At 41.6% G+C, this 15,146-nt stretch overlaps 7 protein-coding genes and 2 non-coding genes across 10 annotated transcripts; 4 read left to right on the top strand and 5 right to left on the bottom strand.

Annotated features, from left to right (window-relative positions):
* Positions 1-83: 83 nt before the first annotated feature.
* On the bottom strand, positions 84-2,983 carry smap-1 (Arf-GAP domain-containing protein). Its single transcript, NM_066963.8, has 4 exons — positions 2,848-2,983; positions 1,844-2,541; positions 1,160-1,632; positions 84-636 (listed from the first exon to the last, which is right to left on the bottom strand). Exons 1-4 carry the CDS (start codon positions 2,967-2,969, stop codon positions 442-444), a joined length of 1,488 nt encoding a protein of 495 aa, NP_499364.1. The 5' UTR covers positions 2,970-2,983; the 3' UTR covers positions 84-441.
* A 384-nt stretch (positions 2,984-3,367) lies between these two features.
* tass-1 (Protein FAM32A) lies at positions 3,368-3,963 on the bottom strand. Of its 2 annotated transcripts, none has more exons than NM_001392206.1 (3): positions 3,836-3,963; positions 3,716-3,797; positions 3,368-3,671 (listed from the first exon to the last, which is right to left on the bottom strand). In NM_001392206.1, exons 1-3 carry the CDS (start codon positions 3,955-3,957, stop codon positions 3,552-3,554), a joined length of 324 nt encoding a protein of 107 aa, NP_001379233.1. In that variant the 5' UTR covers positions 3,958-3,963; the 3' UTR covers positions 3,368-3,551. The 2 variants fall into 2 exon arrangements, with proteins under 2 accessions (NP_001379233.1, NP_499366.1); NM_066965.6 differs by having other exon boundaries at positions 3,458-3,671; positions 3,716-3,788.
* Positions 3,964-4,058: 95 nt separating this feature from the next.
* tbb-1 (Tubulin beta chain) lies at positions 4,059-5,623 on the bottom strand. The gene is made up of 3 exons (NM_066966.9): positions 5,451-5,623; positions 4,600-5,405; positions 4,059-4,549 (listed from the first exon to the last, which is right to left on the bottom strand). Exons 1-3 carry the CDS (start codon positions 5,614-5,616, stop codon positions 4,172-4,174), a joined length of 1,350 nt encoding a protein of 449 aa, NP_499367.1. The 5' UTR covers positions 5,617-5,623; the 3' UTR covers positions 4,059-4,171.
* Positions 5,624-6,000: 377 nt separating this feature from the next.
* Positions 6,001-9,866, top strand: rib-2 (Exostosin-like-3 homolog). The gene is made up of 9 exons (NM_066967.9): positions 6,001-6,083; positions 6,135-6,270; positions 6,316-6,393; positions 6,450-6,550; positions 6,596-6,728; positions 6,784-6,964; positions 7,454-8,911; positions 9,326-9,477; positions 9,530-9,866. Exons 1-9 carry the CDS (start codon positions 6,065-6,067, stop codon positions 9,714-9,716), a joined length of 2,445 nt encoding a protein of 814 aa, NP_499368.1. The 5' UTR covers positions 6,001-6,064; the 3' UTR covers positions 9,717-9,866.
* ran-1 (GTP-binding nuclear protein ran-1) lies at positions 9,772-10,919 on the bottom strand. The gene is made up of 5 exons (NM_066968.8): positions 10,800-10,919; positions 10,626-10,751; positions 10,457-10,578; positions 10,221-10,409; positions 9,772-10,173 (listed from the first exon to the last, which is right to left on the bottom strand). The coding sequence occupies exons 1-5, from the start codon at positions 10,915-10,917 to the stop codon at positions 10,081-10,083; spliced, it is 648 nt and encodes a 215-aa protein (NP_499369.1). The 5' UTR covers positions 10,918-10,919; the 3' UTR covers positions 9,772-10,080.
* A 58-nt stretch (positions 10,920-10,977) lies between these two features.
* Positions 10,978-11,349, top strand: K01G5.12. The gene has a single exon (NR_052708.1). It is a non-coding gene; the product is annotated as an Unclassified non-coding RNA K01G5.12 (non-coding RNA).
* K01G5.11 lies at positions 11,139-11,361 on the bottom strand. Its single transcript, NR_052709.1, has one exon. It is a non-coding gene; the product is annotated as an Unclassified non-coding RNA K01G5.11 (non-coding RNA).
* Positions 11,362-11,619: 258 nt separating this feature from the next.
* On the top strand, positions 11,620-13,271 carry dkc-1 (Putative H/ACA ribonucleoprotein complex subunit 4). The gene is made up of 4 exons (NM_066969.7): positions 11,620-11,680; positions 11,739-11,825; positions 11,868-12,346; positions 12,396-13,271. The coding sequence occupies exons 1-4, from the start codon at positions 11,633-11,635 to the stop codon at positions 13,117-13,119; spliced, it is 1,338 nt and encodes a 445-aa protein (NP_499370.1). The 5' UTR covers positions 11,620-11,632; the 3' UTR covers positions 13,120-13,271.
* A 353-nt stretch (positions 13,272-13,624) lies between these two features.
* Positions 13,625-15,121, top strand: enu-3.6 (ENhancer of Uncoordination). Its single transcript, NM_066970.4, has 4 exons — positions 13,625-13,795; positions 13,957-14,517; positions 14,566-14,712; positions 14,761-15,121. Exons 1-4 carry the CDS (start codon positions 13,679-13,681, stop codon positions 14,893-14,895), a joined length of 960 nt encoding a protein of 319 aa, NP_499371.1. The 5' UTR covers positions 13,625-13,678; the 3' UTR covers positions 14,896-15,121.
* The last annotated feature ends 25 nt before the right edge of the window (positions 15,122-15,146 follow it).

Genomic DNA, 15,146 nt, shown 5'->3' on the forward strand with positions numbered 1-15,146 from the left:
TCAGGACGAACATGTCTGCGTGCTACTCGTTTCTCGTACTATTTCGCCGGGGGTCGACAAAAGTCATTTTCAGTCGAAATTTTAGTTCAAGATTAGGAATCTCGATAAATTTCATTCGACAGAAAAAAAAACACATTAAAAATCAGTTTAAGCATGAATTAGTACGTTGAAGGAGAAAGAAAAAGAGAGGGGCTATAGAAATCTGAAAAAAAAGTTGTAGTATTCCTAATACACATTTCGGATATGCTGAAGGGACTGGAATTTCTGGGGCTCACACAACCGAACTTTATCGGGGGGAAATGTTGATGAGAATAATAATTTACTAGAAAAAAATCACAAAAAGAAGCGCAGTTTCCTAGGAAAGAAAGTGTTTAGAGAGGGAGAAAAGAAAAATAAAATCACAGGTCAAATTATGCATTTTTTAGGTGGAAAACTAGTTTTTCAGAGTCCAAGGAGGTCGTCAAGTCCAGACGAAGACGAATTGACTGTAACCGGTGGCGGTGCCGAGGCGAACATATCGAAAAGATCATTGTTGGCGGCAGTGTTGGATTGTGCCGGCATCGGTGACGCTCTATTAGAGGAAATTGGTGCCGCTTGGTGATGAATTGCACTTTGTCCGTAGTTTGTCTTCATTACCTGGAAAAAAAAATTATAATAGGTTAATTTTTTTTTTCAAGAAATATCGAATCAGGTTCGACTTTTTTTAGTTTAATGATCGAAATTTTTTTCAAAACTTTACTTTTTTTTTCAAAAAATTGCATCAAATTGCTGGTTTTTTTCCAAAAAAAATTGTGAAATTATTCAATAAAAAATGTGAATTCTTTTCGGTACAAAAACCTAGGAAATTTGAAACAAAAATCCAAATTAATTGTGCTTTTGGATGTTTTTTCCGGAACTTTCTAGTTAATAATTCATGCAAAAATTGGTAAAAAATGATATGATTTTTTCTTGATTATACTCGTTTATTTTTCAACGAAAATCAGACAATTTTTTCTGAAAAATAAGGTATTTTGCTTGAAAAAAAAGCATAAAGCGAGAGTTATCGAAAAACGGGTATTTTGTTTGGAAAAAAATTTTAATTTTGAATTTTTTGCTAAATTTCTAGTTTTTTTCTTCAATATATCTAGAATTTTAACGCTCAAAAGTGCCAAAATTGTACCTTTCCAAGTGCCAAATCAGCGAAAGCATTCGATTTATTCGGAATATTGAATCCTTGTGATCCAGTTGGTGAAGTAGGCGTTGGTTTAGACTGCATACTCATTCCACCGAATCCACTGGAAGACATTGCTCCAAATTGAGCAGCTCCAAAGTATTGTGGTGGAGCCATTGGTGGGATTTGAGACATTTGAGCCGATGGTGGTGGTGCTCCAAAATTGATACCCGACAGTCCTCCAAACATATCATTTTGTTGTGGAGCTGGAGCTGGAGCCCCGAATTGGTGGAACGAAGAAGCTTGTTGCGGGATTTGAGCCGGAGCAGCTTGCAGTCCAAATCCGGCAAATCCTCCGGGAGCAACTACATTCGGAGCCGATATGCCACCAGATGGGCCGAAAAGCGAAAGAATATCTGCGTTGGTTTTCTTTTGATCACTTCCATTTGTCGCTGGAGCCGTTGAGGAGAGAGCGGTGAGATCTGAAAAGGAAAAATCATTTAAAAAAATTATTTACAAAAGTGAAAAACAAATGAATTTTGGTTCCCGCTTGTTCGATTTTCCAAGGTCCCGAAAAATGACTTTTTTTTTGGATAAAAATTAGGAATTGAAATTTGGTTCAATTTTCATACATTTTTCCTCAATTTTTTGATTATCTTTTTTTGCGACAAAGACCAGGTGAAAATTCAATACCATCGAGGCCAGAAGAAGCTGAAGGCGCTGCAGCTGCTGTCGTTGGAGCCGATGAGAAATCGGCGAATCCTCCTCCAAGAGATTGAGCATTCTGTTGAGCATTTTGTGAGTTCGCCGAGACAAATGATCCGAAATCGTCGAAATCATCGTTGAGAGCAGCTGGAGCTGCTGCCGGAGCCGCTGGTCCTAGACTTAATCCATCAAAGTCGTCGAATAAGTTGACGGCCTTCTTAGCAGGAGTTGTGCTGGCTGGAGGATCAGAAAAATCTAGAAGCGATGGAGCAGCAGCAGCAGCTGAAGCCGTCGAATGTCCATTGCTAGAGCTACTTCCACGTGATGCAATGTTCACAACGGGCGTTCCGACCTTCTTCTGTGCCTGAGACAATGATTTCGGCAGCTGGCTCGCGTCAACTCTTGGATACACGAAATCTCGCAGAATATACCGTTTCTGTTCATACTTGCTCCGAATGAATTGTTCCATTTGCTGATCATTGGTGGGCCGCCGAAATTGCGCTGGTAGATCATGTTCGTAGACTTGTCGGGCCTTCTCGTTGCCCATCACCCGCATCGTCTGCACTTGTTCGGGCGTCCACGAGTCCAGATTCACTGAGCGCACTTTTGAGATGTGAACGCCGAGGTTACGGTGGATGCCGGCGCATCGGATGCAGATGAAGACGCCGAGGTTCCAGGCAGCCCATCTGAAATAAATATTGATTTTTTGTTGTTATTTCTGCAATTTTTGCAATCCTGGCACGGTTTTTGGGGTAAATTTTGAAATTTGTGGATTTATCGGAATAATTCCTTGGACCAATAAATCCGCGAAGGTTTTGCATTGACAAAAAAAGTCTAAAAACTGTAACCAAGCGGAAAAATAATTTTTGACTTTTTTCAGTTTTCGAAAGAATTATTCCGGCAAACCTGTAAATTTACTGCAATAACGATTTTAAGCCGAAATATACTATATTAAATTCGCGAATTTCCAGATTTTCGTCTCAAATTCTCACCTTGGCGTTTTCGCCTGACAATCGGCACAATACTTGTTCTCCTCTTCCTTGAGCATGTCCAACAGGAAGCCTTGCAGTCTTTCCTGCTCTTCCTTCTTCGGATCCACTTTACCTCGCAGCATTTGTGCTTCTGAAACTGAAAAACCTTGAACTCGATGGAAATGAAAATGCGGAAACGTGATGTTGAAAATGATAAGAGAGAAAAGGGCAACTCAATCAATATTCGACGACGATGACGCGTGGGAAATTGGGAAATGCACAAAAGAGGAGATAATATGAAAAAATGATAAATTCTGAGCTTCCTCGAGTTCCACTGAAATTTGAGAAGAACGTGTGTGTGAGGCCAGTAACCCGAATAATCAATGAAGTCGGCTCCAGCTTCACGGAGCCGGTGTCAGGCTCTCGCGCAAATGAGGGCGTGTGTGAGGACAGAGGCGAGAGACGGAGAGACGCAGACACTCTTTGTCTGTGAATACGCCGAATTTGACGCAAAGTGGGAATTATTGGAGAATTATAATGACGTGGCCATGGCATTTTATTAGAAGTACAGGATTTTCAAGCTACGAAAATTCACGAATTAATCAAGGAAAATATACATTTTGGAGCAAAAAAACCAAAAAAGATTTATTGACAGTTATGCACAAATGATTCAAGTAAAGTACAGAGAGAGAGAGAGAGAGAGAGAGAGAGAGAGATTATTATTATTATTTCGTCCAGGAAACTTTTGGAATGTCGTTGAATTCTGTCATCTCGCCGAGCTGCTTGTTCAACTTCTCCACCTTTTCACGATGACTCAACGCCGCCTGTTTCAGCATTCTTTCCGCCTGAAATTATGTGAATTTTAAGTATTAAAAAAAAAAGCGCCTACCATGTTCGCCTGTCTTCTAGCCTCGAACCGAAGCTCAGCCTCGGTTTTGTGTGGCCCACCGCCGGAAGTGTTTCTGGAATCTCTGGGACCGTTAGCTGTCTGGTTTCGGATTACACATACCTTCTGATCGTCATGTCAACTTGCTTCAAGTCCATAGCTGGCTTACTCTTTTTAGTCTTCTTTGGCGCTTCTGTCGATACTTTTTTCAACTTGAGAGATCCTTTGACGACTGTGTCTTTCATTGTTCTGAATATGAAAATTGTGAACCAGTGTCTACCTTCTATCGAGCTTTTGCAAGATATTTTAATGATTGAAACATAATGAGAACACTGGAAAAAAGTTTAAATTAATCATCGTTCATTCGAGTCATAAAAATATTGGGAGTGGGCGAAAGAAAAGATCATTGTACAGGAAATTACGAAACGGGGCAGGATAATTTAGTGATTGATACACAGATTATTGCTCAGACTCGTATGTCTCCCCTTCTCCGGCGAACTCGTCGAGTGGCTCGTCTTCGGCGGTAGCTTCCTGGTATTGTTGGTACTCCGAGATCAAGTCGTTCATGTTGCTTTCAGCCTCGGTGAACTCCATCTCGTCCATACCCTCACCAGTGTACCAATGAAGGAAGGCCTTTCTGCGGAACATGGCGGTGAATTGCTCCGAGATACGCTTGAAGAGCTCCTGGATAGCAGTGGAGTTTCCGACGAAGGTGGCAGCCATCTTGAGTCCACGTGGTGGGATGTCGCACACAGCAGTCTTGACGTTGTTTGGAATCCATTCAACGAAGTACGAGGAGTTCTTGTTCTGGACACTGAGCATCTGCTCGTCAACCTCCTGAAAAACAAAGCATATAGTGAAAAGTTACAAGCAATCGATGAACTTACTCTCATGGACATGCGTCCACGGAACATAGCAGCAACGGTGAGGTATCTTCCGTGTCTTGGATCGCAAGCAGCCATCATGTTCTTGGCGTCGAACATTTGTTGAGTAAGCTCGGCGACAGTCAATGCACGGTAAGCCTGAGCTCCCTTGGCGGAGAGTGGAGCGAATCCAGGCATGAAGAAATGAAGACGTGGGAATGGAACCATGTTGACAGCCAACTTGCGAAGATCAGCGTTCAGCTGTCCAGGGAAGCGGAGGCAGGTAGTCACTCCAGACATTGTGAGAGACACGAGATGGTTCAGGTCTCCGTATGTTGGGTTGGTGAGCTTTAGAGTTCTGTAGCAGATATCGTAGAGAGCCTCGTTATCGATACAGTAAGTCTCGTCGGTGTTCTCAACAAGCTGGTGGACAGAGAGGGTGGCATTGTACGGCTCGACGACGGTATCCGAAACCTTTGGTGATGGAACAACCGAGAAGGAAGACATAATTCGATCTGGGAATTCCTCGCGAATCTTGGAGATGAGAAGGGTTCCCATTCCGGATCCGGTTCCACCTCCAAGAGAGTGTGTGAGCTGGAATCCTTGAAGACAATCGCATCCTTCAGCCTCTTTGCGGATCACATCGAGCACGTTGTCAACAAGTTCTGCTCCCTCGGTGTAATGTCCCTTGGCCCAATTGTTTCCAGCTCCAGATTGTCCGAAAACAAAGTTGTCTGGTCTGAAGAGTTGTCCGAAAGGACCGGACCGCACAGAATCCATCGTTCCTGGCTCGAGATCAACGAGGACTGCACGTGGAACGTATTTGCCATCTGAAAAGATCGAAATAAGAACTGCTTTATCTTAGATAAACATACTGTTGGCCTCGTTGTAGTAGACATCGATTCTCTCCAGCTGGAGATCGCTTTCTCCCTTGAAGGTTCCGTCGGGCTGGATTCCGTGCTCATCGGAGATGACTTCCCAGAACTTGGACCCGATCTGGTTTCCGCACTGTCCGGCTTGAACGTGGACGATTTCTCTCATGTTGTTTCTGAAAAATGAAGGAAATAATGGGTGTGCGACGGAAAGGAATGATGAAATAGGACGAGGGCACACGCAAGAAATAAATCGATTGCACCCGACGTAAAACATTTCCGAAAATCATCAAAAACAGTGAAGTGATAAAAACGGCATGATAACGATGCGAAACCGACAAAATGACCAGTGTTCGCCTAAATTTTGGGACGAGAATGACTCATTTGCCGCGGAATTGGTTTTCGAATGGGTTTTTTGGCGCCACGCGTCGCAATACGCGCGCGTGTGCCATGGAGCGCACTTGCTTGTTTTCAAAAAGTTTAAATTTTTAAGCCTGCTTATTTTTACTAAAGCATTTTTAAATACATAAAATTCAATTTTTTCTAGTTGCAGCAAATAAAATAATAAATCCAATGCCCAGAAACATAAAAATTCAAGTCTCGAGCCGGTAATATCAATGGCTATAAAGTTAAATGGTAATCCTGTAATTCTGTAAATTTAAATTAATTTTTTTACTCAATTTCCAGGTTCAAGTCGAAGTTTTGTGCCATCTCTTCGTGTTTCTGCATTTTTAATCTTCATTTTCTTTGTTATCACTTATATAATTATCTACAATGTCTCCTTCTCCGAGCCTTCCTGGATAACGCAAGATGCTCTCAAACAGTAAGAATCTCGAAAAAATGCATTTATCGATGAAATTTTTTTTAGAAACATTGAAAATCTAGACGATTATGACGCGTCATGCAGTGGATACTCTATTGGAAGAATATTACGGGAGCAGAAACGGTATCTTGTTGCTTTTTTTGAGAAACGCTAAACTATTTTTTATAATTTTCTTCCAGAATCCTTGCTTCAGTTCGTTTGGAATTGACGGAATCTCAAGTAAAAATTGAAGAAATTCGGACTGTTCAAGAAGAACTACAAAGATTGATTCCTCAGAAACGTATGCGGATTTTTAGATTTTGAATTTTAAAAATTCCAATTTCAGAACTAGAACTATCGGCTCTAGAGGGAGAAATTGAAGCTGCACAGCGACAGTTAGAAGAGCTCCGAGAAACGCAAAATGTCAAAGTATTTCTGCCATTTTCACCGCTTCAAATTCCACGGGAATTGGAGCAACCGTAAGCTTTTTTCTTTAAATTTAGATTAGGTTTTCATCAAGATTTTAATTTTCAGATCTCAAATTTCTCCGAATCAGCTCGATGACATCATTGATTACAGTCGATGCTCCATATCCTCATTTATGCCAGTTTATGTAGATATTATCACTTCAGGGCAATCGGAGAAGGAATGGCTGAACGTGTTTCAAGAAGTGATACCTAATTTAGTAGAAACACCGGATAAGGCGTGTATAAAGGTGATTTTTTGAAAAAAATAATCCTTTTAAAAATAGGCTTTTCAAGGCCAAATTGAATCTGCCAGCCTAGAGAAATTACTCCATTTTTGGAACAAAATACGTTAAAATTGTCCGATTTCAGGAAATATCTGGGTTTTTTCAACCTAAAAAGATAGAAAACAATCTAAATATAACGAATATACAATGTAAAAAATTATTTTTCAATTTTGCAATTTTTTTTGATAATTTTTTAAATATAAGTTGTCACATTTTCAGACTTTTTTGTTAAAAAACTTGATAACGAGAGAGAAATTCGATGAAACATCAAAGTTGGCCTTGAAAATCGAAAAGCAAATATAGTTTTATTCGGAGACTGTTTTCTGTCATTATTCCAGCAAATTTCATGGATTTTGTTCCAATAATAATTTTTTTTGCACATTTGAAAAAATCCTATAAGTTTTTCGACCGTTTTCTGAAATTTTTGCCAAAACAAATCGTTTTTTTTTTCAGATCCACATCTCAAACGGCATAGCCTCACCAAATACGACCTTCAATTCTATACTATTCAATGTTGGAAGCCCGATTATCAATTTTCAGTCGAAATCGATTCACGTTCAAGCTTCTAAAATACGAAGTTTCGATTTTCCTGTGGATGTCAATCATATAGCAGTGGAAAAAGTCGATTTAACTCCTCTACTGCCATTCCAGAGGGAGAATCTGATTAGCTTGATCGTTGACAACACAGAATTGAATTTTTCTGCTTTTTCTTCTCTGTCTGCTGAGCCTTCCCGAAGACCAATCGTTATTGTAAAATGCTCTCAAGAAAACTGCTCCTTGGAACGAAGAAGACAACTTATCGGATCTTCAACCTTCTGCTTTCTACTTCCATCTGAAATGTTCTTCCAAGACTTTCTATCTTCTCTTCAGCTTGGCTGTATTCCAATAATTCTCTCCAATTCCCAACTTCTACCATTCCAGGATCTGATTGATTGGCGTCGTGCCACGTATCGTCTTCCGTTGGCTCGCCTCCCTGAAGCTCATTTCATAGTTCAATCCTTTGAAATTTCGGATATTATTGAAATGAGAAGAGTTGGTCGGTTGTTCTATGAGACGTATCTAGCGGATCGACATTTACTCGCGAGGAGTTTGCTAGCCGCGTTACGGTACAAACTACAAATTCCTACCAGAGAAGTGCGAAGGAATCAAGCAATTCCACTGTTCAACTCTTCGTTTACTGCTCCAAAAGGCTCTGTTGTAAATGTTCAAGCGAATTTCGATGATGAATACCTCCTTGGACCGCTGGAATCTCGTGTGGAATCCACATCATATGCCTATAATTTCACGGAATTCCAACTGTACTCCTACGACTTTTGGAATATAATCATGTCACCACATTATACCAAAGAATTTCTTGTCAATGCAGCAGAACTTCCAACCGAAGCCGAATTCTTTGAAGACACAAAAATCGGATTCCGTCCCATCGAGCCTGGAAGTGGCGCTGAATTCAGCAAGGCTTTAGGTGGGAATCGACAAAGAGAGCAGTTCACAGTTGTCCTTCTAACCTATGAGCGAGATGCTGTGCTCACCGGAGCTCTGGAACGCCTTCACCAACTTCCTTATCTCAATAAGATCATTGTAGTCTGGAATAATGTGAATCGAGACCCTCCAGACACTTGGCCTTCGTTGCACATTCCTGTCGAGTTCATTCGTGTCGCCGAGAACAATTTGAACAATCGATTCGTGCCGTGGGATCGGATCGAGACGGAAGCGGTGCTATCGCTGGACGATGATATCGATCTGATGCAGCAGGAGATCATACTCGCATTCCGAGTTTGGCGGGAGAATCGAGATCGAATTGTTGGATTCCCGGCACGTCATCACGCCAGATACGGCGATTCGATGTTCTATAACAGCAATCATACGTGTCAGATGAGTATGATTCTCACTGGTGCAGCGTTTATTCATAAGGTGGGTAAGGGTCTCGCAGCGAAAATAGAGTTGTACGCAAAATTTTGATTTTAGCACTTTTTTTTTTGAGAAAATCAATTTTTCAACAAAAAATATTCCGAATTTTCAAAAATTTGATTTTTAAGTCAAAAATTGTTTATTAAAAAAAACTAGGTCTCGCCACGATCCATTAATACGGTACCGGGTCTCATCACGAACGTTTTTTTGCTAAATGCAAGAAGGTTTGCGCCTTTAAGGAGTACTGTAATTTAACATTCTTATCTTATAATTTTGATCGAGTTTTCCTCGTTTTTTTAAAGCATTTTTTAATAGAAAACTGTAAAATCGGTCAAAATTTCGCTTTACCGTATTTTTTGCGCGAATTCCCGCGTCTGGGTAAAACCCGTATAAAATCTAAAACGTTAAAAATTTCAGAACTATTTGACTGCTTACACCTACGAAATGCCAGCTGAAATTCGTGAACATGTGAATAGCATCAAAAACTGCGAGGACATTGCTATGAATTATTTAGTTTCTCATCTCACACGAAAACCGCCAATCAAAACGACTTCTCGATGGACGCTCAAGTAATTTCCAGATTTTAAATGAGTCTAATCTAATAATAATTTCAATTTTCAGATGTCCAACTTGCACGGAAAGCTTGTATAAAGAAGGGACACATTTCGAGAAACGCCACGAATGTATGCGATTGTTCACGAAAATCTACGGCTACAATCCTCTGAAATTCTCCCAATTCCGTGCTGACTCGATTCTTTTCAAGACGCGTCTCCCACAGAATCATCAAAAGTGCTTTAAATATGTGTAAAAAAATCCCCCTCTGCATTTGCTCACTTTCCCTATTGCCGGTATAATTCACTTGTCGAATGGTGCTACAATTTATTGCAACAAGTTGTTTAAAATTTTTTAGTCGAACATAAAATATAAAATAAATCATGGAGATTGAGAGTGATGAGCCAACCATTTCTTCAATTCATTCGCACAACGATCAAACAGCAAATGTACAATCCTTCTTCTACCCAAGCCAGCACTTTGAATTGTAGACACCGGTTGGGTATGCAAATTATTTTTAAGTTAAGAAATTAATTGGCATATGAAATGTATAAAATGGTAAATTTAGGTGGGATGGTTTTGTGAGATTTGAAAACAAGGATTTTGAAAGGTTAAAGTGTTTAAAGATCATCGTCGTCATCTGGAAGATCAGCCTTGGCGGCGTTGTCCAGATCCTTTTCGTATTCGGCAATCATGGCTGGGTCCATTTGAACCTGGAAATTAAAATATTGCTTATGAAAGAACATGGATTTAAAAATACCTCTGGAGGAGCCAAAGCTGGCATTGCGACAAACTCGAGGTTTGGATCTCCGAGCAGCTTTCTGGCGAGCCAGAGGAATGGCTTTTCGAAGTTATAGTTCGACTTTGCGGAGATGTCGTAGTATTGGAGGTTCTTCTTTCGGTGGAAGGTGATGGTCTTGGCCTTCACTTTACGGTCCTTGACGTCGACCTGAAATTTGTAATTGAATATATTGGCCAGTTTCAGCTAGTGATTACCTTATTTCCGCAGAGAACAATTGGAATGTTTTCACATACTCTGGCCAAATCGCGATGCCAGTTCGGGACATTCTTGTAGGTGACACGAGCGGTAACATCGAACATGATAATGGCGCATTGTCCTGGAAATTGGGCATTTCAGAAGTTATAATTTCGAATTTTAACATACCTTGGATGTAGTATCCGTCACGAAGACCACCAAATTTCTCCTGTCCGGCGGTGTCCCAAACGTTGAAACGAATTTGTCCGCGATTGGTGTGGAAGACAAGTGGGTGAACTTCGACTCCGAGAGTGGCTGAAAACAATTATTGAACTGGGAGAAACAAATTCCTGAATTACTTACCAACATACTTCTTCTCGAACTCTCCAGTCAAGTGACGTTTAACGAAGGTAGTCTTTCCGGTTCCTCCATCTCCGACAAGGACAAGCTTGAAAGTTGGGATGCCGTCTCCACCAGACATGACTGAAATGAGGAGATGAGGAGAATAAAATACGAAGGAAAAAGATTGTCAAGAGGAAAATAGCACGAAACTTTTCGAAAATGCGAATTATTGCGAAATTCTACGTATTACCGAAGCTTCAGTTGAAAATCACGAAGCGGTGGATAAATATTTCAAAAACAAGAATGTTCGGATAATGTGTATTTAGAATTGAGCAAAAAAGTTTTAGAAGAGACGTGAAGCTGAGCAGAGAGATTATCTCGTGATCAGAGCTTGCTCATGGAGCAAAATCAGAGAGAACTCGAAAATTACAGTGAACCAACTGAGGAAACAACGCAAATGCATCAAAATGAATGAAAAAACCGAAAAAAGATGACAAAACTTGGCGCCAGGGACAAGAAAAGTATTCGAAAATGGCGCAACAAGCCAGATTTGCGCGCCAAAATGAACAAAATTCGAAAATGTTTTTGCGTAGAACCCCGTGTGTGTTGAGGCATAGGGGCACACACGCAGCCTGTGTCTCTTTCGTCTGGCACACTGCCAATGGGGGTTTCTTCTCTCGTTTTTCAAAAAATCGATAGTTTTCTGGCAGGTTTTCTGCTTCTTGACACTTTCCACGAGCTTATGAGGCATATTTGGAGTTCATTAGAACCTTATTAATCTTTAAACTCTTGTTAATCGCTTCAGAACTGTTGGATTTTGTCAATAATGTTATTTTTTCAGCGAAGATCTCATCATGGGCAAGAAGGATAAGCGTTCCAAGCTTGAGGGAGACGATCTAGCTGTTAGTTTTTAATTTTCAAGCCATTTATTAAATATTGAGTACATTTTCATTATTTCAGGAGGCTCAACAGAAGGGATCATTCCAACTTCCATCCTCGAACGAAACCGCCAAGCTCGATGCTTCCCAGTGGCCACTTTTGCTCAAGGTAGTTGAGTGATCTCATTTAAAAATTAAATTATTATTTCAGAATTACGACAAATTGAATGTGCGCACCAATCACTACACACCACACGTCGAGGGAGTATCACCATTAAAGCGTGACATCAAGAACTACATTTCGTCTGGATTCTTCAATCTTGACAAACCATCGAACCCATCTTCTCACGAAGTCGTGTCCTGGATCAAGAGAATTCTTCGTTGCGAGAAGACCGGACACAGTGGAACACTCGATCCAAAAGTATCGGGATGTCTGATCGTTTGTATCGACCGTACCACTCGTTTGGCCAAGTCGCAGCAAGGAGCTGGAAAGGAATACATCTGCATCTTCAAGCTCCACGAGGAAGTTGAGGATGATCGCAAGGTGAAGCAAGCCCTCGAGAAGCTCACCGGAGCCCTCTTCCAACGCCCACCACTGATCTCAGCTGTCAAGCGTCAGCTTCGTATTCGTACCGTTTACGAGAACAAGTTCATCGAGTATGATCCAGCTCAACAGATGGGAATTTTCAAGTAAGAATCCTTATAATAAATCTAATTTCTAGTTTTCATTTAATTTCAGCTGCATCTGCGAGTCGGGAACCTACGTTCGTACAATTTGTGTGCATCTCGGTCTCATCCTCGGATGCGGAGGTCAAATGCAAGAGCTTCGCAGAAACAGATCCGGAATCTGCGATGAAAACGAGAATATGGTCACAATGCACGACGTTCTCGATGCTCAGTATCTCCTAGACACCCAGAAAGACGAGAGCTACATGAGACACATCGTTCGTCCACTTGAGGCTCTTCTCACCCAGCACAAGAGAGTTGTTGTCAAGGACAGTTGCATCAACGCGATCTGCTACGGAGCCAAGATCCTTATTCCCGGAATTCTTCGTTACGACGATGACATCGAGGTTGGCAAGGAGATCGTCATCATGTCGACGAAGGGAGAAGCCATCTGCATCGCTATTGCTCAGATGAACACATCAACGATCGCTTCAGTCGATCACGGAGTCGTTGCCAAGTCGAAGCGTGTCATTATGGAGCGTGATGTGTACGGAAGAAAGTGGGGACTTGGACCGGTTGCATCCAAGAAGAAGCAAATGGTCAAGGACGGACTTCTAGACAAATTCGGAAAACCAAATGACACTACTCCAAAATCGTGGGCCAAGGAGTACGTTCAAACTTCGACGAAGAAAGAAGTCAAGAAAGAGGAGACGCCAGACGAGGAAGAGGAGGAGGCACCGAAGAAGAAATCCAAAAAGTCCAAGAAGCAAGAGTCGAGTGATAGTGATAGCGATTAAGCTCATTTTTATGTTTTTTCTTTTTTAAATTACCTCTGTTGACTATTTACTTGTTGTTCAAAAATCTTTTTGTTGTTATTCATTCTAAACATCGTTTTCCTTGTTGTACCAATTTTGTTGAACATTTGAACTTTATATAAATCGGATTTTCGAAAGAAAAAACGTGTAGAGATCAAATAACATAATTTAGGAGTTTCCAGGCAGTGTCGACAACGATCGGACGTCGAAAAAATTATTTTTTTTTCTTTAAAAAGAACATTTAGATTTTTAAATGAGGAAAACCATTCTTTTAGCAAAGAAAACAATTCATTCGAAAAATAAATTGACGTGGCCGACGTGAATTTACGAGGCCCCACCAAAACAGGATGCAGGGGGGGACCTATTCGCAACCACCGCACACGTTTTTTCTTTTGAAAAAATGCAACAATATCATGGAAAAAACGTGCGAGGCTTGCGAAAAAAGTGTGCGGTGGTTGCGAAATAGGCCCCGAAATAAACAAATTATAACTTAAATTAGTTTGTGAAGTCGGTTTCTCTCCGACACACGCGTCACATAAAAATGTGTATTTGGCGTATTTTGTCTTCATTGGCAAAGCGAGAAGAACAAGACGATCAGCAGCACAAGGATGAGGAGAAGGAACGCCGGCGGTTGGCTTATGGAATTGCCGCGAATCCGGTACGTTTTATTATCGATTTTTTTGCAACGTGGCCTAGAAAAAGCGAGAGCTCGGCCAAGATATTTGAAGGTGGCCGAGTTTTCGCATTTCGCGGCCACGACGTAAAAACGGAATTATTAGCATTGAAAGAGCATTGAAAAAACGCAGTTTTAAATTTCAGTATGTGGTAGAAGAGATCAAGACTCCCAATGGAAACGTCACAAAAGTGATGGAGAAACGACGATCCGCGGTGGCCCCGCCCATCACACCAGCCCTCGGAGCAGGCTCGACCAACGGACCATACGAGAGTCGGACCAAGACCGCTCAAAAGGAAGAAGCAATGAGCTGTCACTTGCAAGTGATCGCCGACAATTGGGGACGTGGAAAGGAGCTCATTTCGCTCATCAATGATTTGGATCTCCCTGCGCCGCTGGTGACGACAGAGGAAAAGGCGCGGTACGCTTTGGAGCTCGTGCAACATCATGTGGAGAAAATGACCGAGCAGAAGGTTTTCCTGCACGGATATCTTGATGATGGACCGCCGTTCGTTTGCTCATCGGAGACCTTGGCGAAGGAGATCTTCAGCGATGCCCGTCTTGAGCTGAAGCTTGAATTGACGTCACCGGTGCACATGAAGATGGACGTGTTCTCTGTGAAATTGGAGCCACAACAGAAGACAGTGCTGCCAGAACCCACCAAGGAAACGCCGAAAACCGACGCTCTCCTCACACCGGGATCTCATGTAAGTTTAAAGGCACACGCTGGGTCTCACAACGATTTTTGTTTTCAGATTAAGGGAAGATCAATGGCGGCTGAATCGTCGAAGCGCAAAGCCCCGAAGCTGCCCACTGATTTGACGAACTTGGTCCCACTGCTCCAACAAGCTCAGATGCTTCCAGTCACCGAAAAGGCCACCAAGGAGAAGCTCCAGACTCCGGTTAGCTTAAATCTCATGATGTTTTTATCTAAAATTTCAAATTTTCAGAAGCAATCGCCAATGCCAGGCACCCCGGAAAATACGTCGCTCCCACCGTCCTTGATTAAGAAGAAGAAGAAGGAGTCGACATCGAAACAAGCAGCGCTGGAAGCGTTCGTCACTGTGGACAAGCCACACGATTGAAGTTCTTCTGAGCCCCCGACCGCCTCTCGTGATTTTCCCCCGTTTTTAGGTCCTTCATTTTTTTTATGGAGCCCCATTTCCCCTTTTCTATGCTCATCGTTCCCCACAATTGTATTATTTATGACCTCGTATAGTCCCATTCTTTTTTCAAACTCCCCGTCCGTATTTATTTCCCCACACAATTTCACTTCTATTACTTTTCTCTGACAATAAATTTTTTTTTGTCAAATTTTGTTTCTCTTTCGACATCA

Source organism: Caenorhabditis elegans, chromosome III, assembly GCF_000002985.6.
Source record: "Caenorhabditis elegans chromosome III".
Taxonomy (NCBI): Eukaryota; Metazoa; Nematoda; class Chromadorea; order Rhabditida; family Rhabditidae; genus Caenorhabditis; species Caenorhabditis elegans.

Excerpts from the sequence above, each read along its gene's own strand:
- rib-2 (NM_066967.9), top strand. Across the intron at positions 6,394-6,449 it reads ATATTACGGGAGCAGAAACG|AATCCTTGCTTCAGTTCGTT; the intron begins GTATCTTGTTGC and ends ATTTTCTTCCAG. Across the intron at positions 9,478-9,529 it reads ACTTCTCGATGGACGCTCAA|ATGTCCAACTTGCACGGAAA; the intron begins GTAATTTCCAGA and ends TTCAATTTTCAG.
- dkc-1 (NM_066969.7), top strand. The coding sequence starts at position 11,633 with ATGGGCAAGAAGGATAAGCGTTCCAAGCTTGAGGGAGACGATCTAGCT. Across the intron at positions 11,826-11,867 it reads AGTGGCCACTTTTGCTCAAG|AATTACGACAAATTGAATGT; the intron begins GTAGTTGAGTGA and ends TTATTATTTCAG. Across the intron at positions 12,347-12,395 it reads CAACAGATGGGAATTTTCAA|CTGCATCTGCGAGTCGGGAA; the intron begins GTAAGAATCCTT and ends ATTTAATTTCAG.
- tbb-1 (NM_066966.9), bottom strand. The coding sequence starts at position 5,616 with ATGAGAGAAATCGTCCACGTTCAAGCCGGACAGTGCGGAAACCAGATC. Across the intron at positions 5,406-5,450 it reads CTACTACAACGAGGCCAACA|ATGGCAAATACGTTCCACGT; the intron begins GTATGTTTATCT and ends CGATCTTTTCAG. Across the intron at positions 4,550-4,599 it reads GTGGACGCATGTCCATGAGA|GAGGTTGACGAGCAGATGCT; the intron begins GTAAGTTCATCG and ends TTTGTTTTTCAG.
- smap-1 (NM_066963.8), bottom strand. The coding sequence starts at position 2,969 with ATGCTGCGAGGTAAAGTGGATCCGAAGAAGGAAGAGCAGGAAAGACTG. Across the intron at positions 2,542-2,847 it reads TGTCAGGCGAAAACGCCAAG|ATGGGCTGCCTGGAACCTCG; the intron begins GTGAGAATTTGA and ends TATTTATTTCAG. Across the intron at positions 637-1,159 it reads CTGATTTGGCACTTGGAAAG|GTAATGAAGACAAACTACGG; the intron begins GTACAATTTTGG and ends TTTTTTTTCCAG.
- ran-1 (NM_066968.8), bottom strand. The coding sequence starts at position 10,917 with ATGTCTGGTGGAGACGGCATCCCAACTTTCAAGCTTGTCCTTGTCGGA. Across the intron at positions 10,752-10,799 it reads GTTCGAGAAGAAGTATGTTG|CCACTCTCGGAGTCGAAGTT; the intron begins GTAAGTAATTCA and ends AATTGTTTTCAG. Across the intron at positions 10,410-10,456 it reads TTGTTCTCTGCGGAAATAAG|GTCGACGTCAAGGACCGTAA; the intron begins GTAATCACTAGC and ends TACAAATTTCAG.
- tass-1 (NM_001392206.1), bottom strand. The coding sequence starts at position 3,957 with ATGAAAGACACAGTCGTCAAAGGATCTCTCAAGTTGAAAAAAGTATCG. Across the intron at positions 3,798-3,835 it reads GTTGACATGACGATCAGAAG|AGATTCCAGAAACACTTCCG; the intron begins GTATGTGTAATC and ends TAACGGTCCCAG. Across the intron at positions 3,672-3,715 it reads CTAGAAGACAGGCGAACATG|GCGGAAAGAATGCTGAAACA; the intron begins GTAGGCGCTTTT and ends ACATAATTTCAG.
- enu-3.6 (NM_066970.4), top strand. The coding sequence starts at position 13,679 with ATGTGTATTTGGCGTATTTTGTCTTCATTGGCAAAGCGAGAAGAACAA. Across the intron at positions 14,518-14,565 it reads TCCTCACACCGGGATCTCAT|ATTAAGGGAAGATCAATGGC; the intron begins GTAAGTTTAAAG and ends TTTTGTTTTCAG. Across the intron at positions 14,713-14,760 it reads AGGAGAAGCTCCAGACTCCG|AAGCAATCGCCAATGCCAGG; the intron begins GTTAGCTTAAAT and ends TCAAATTTTCAG.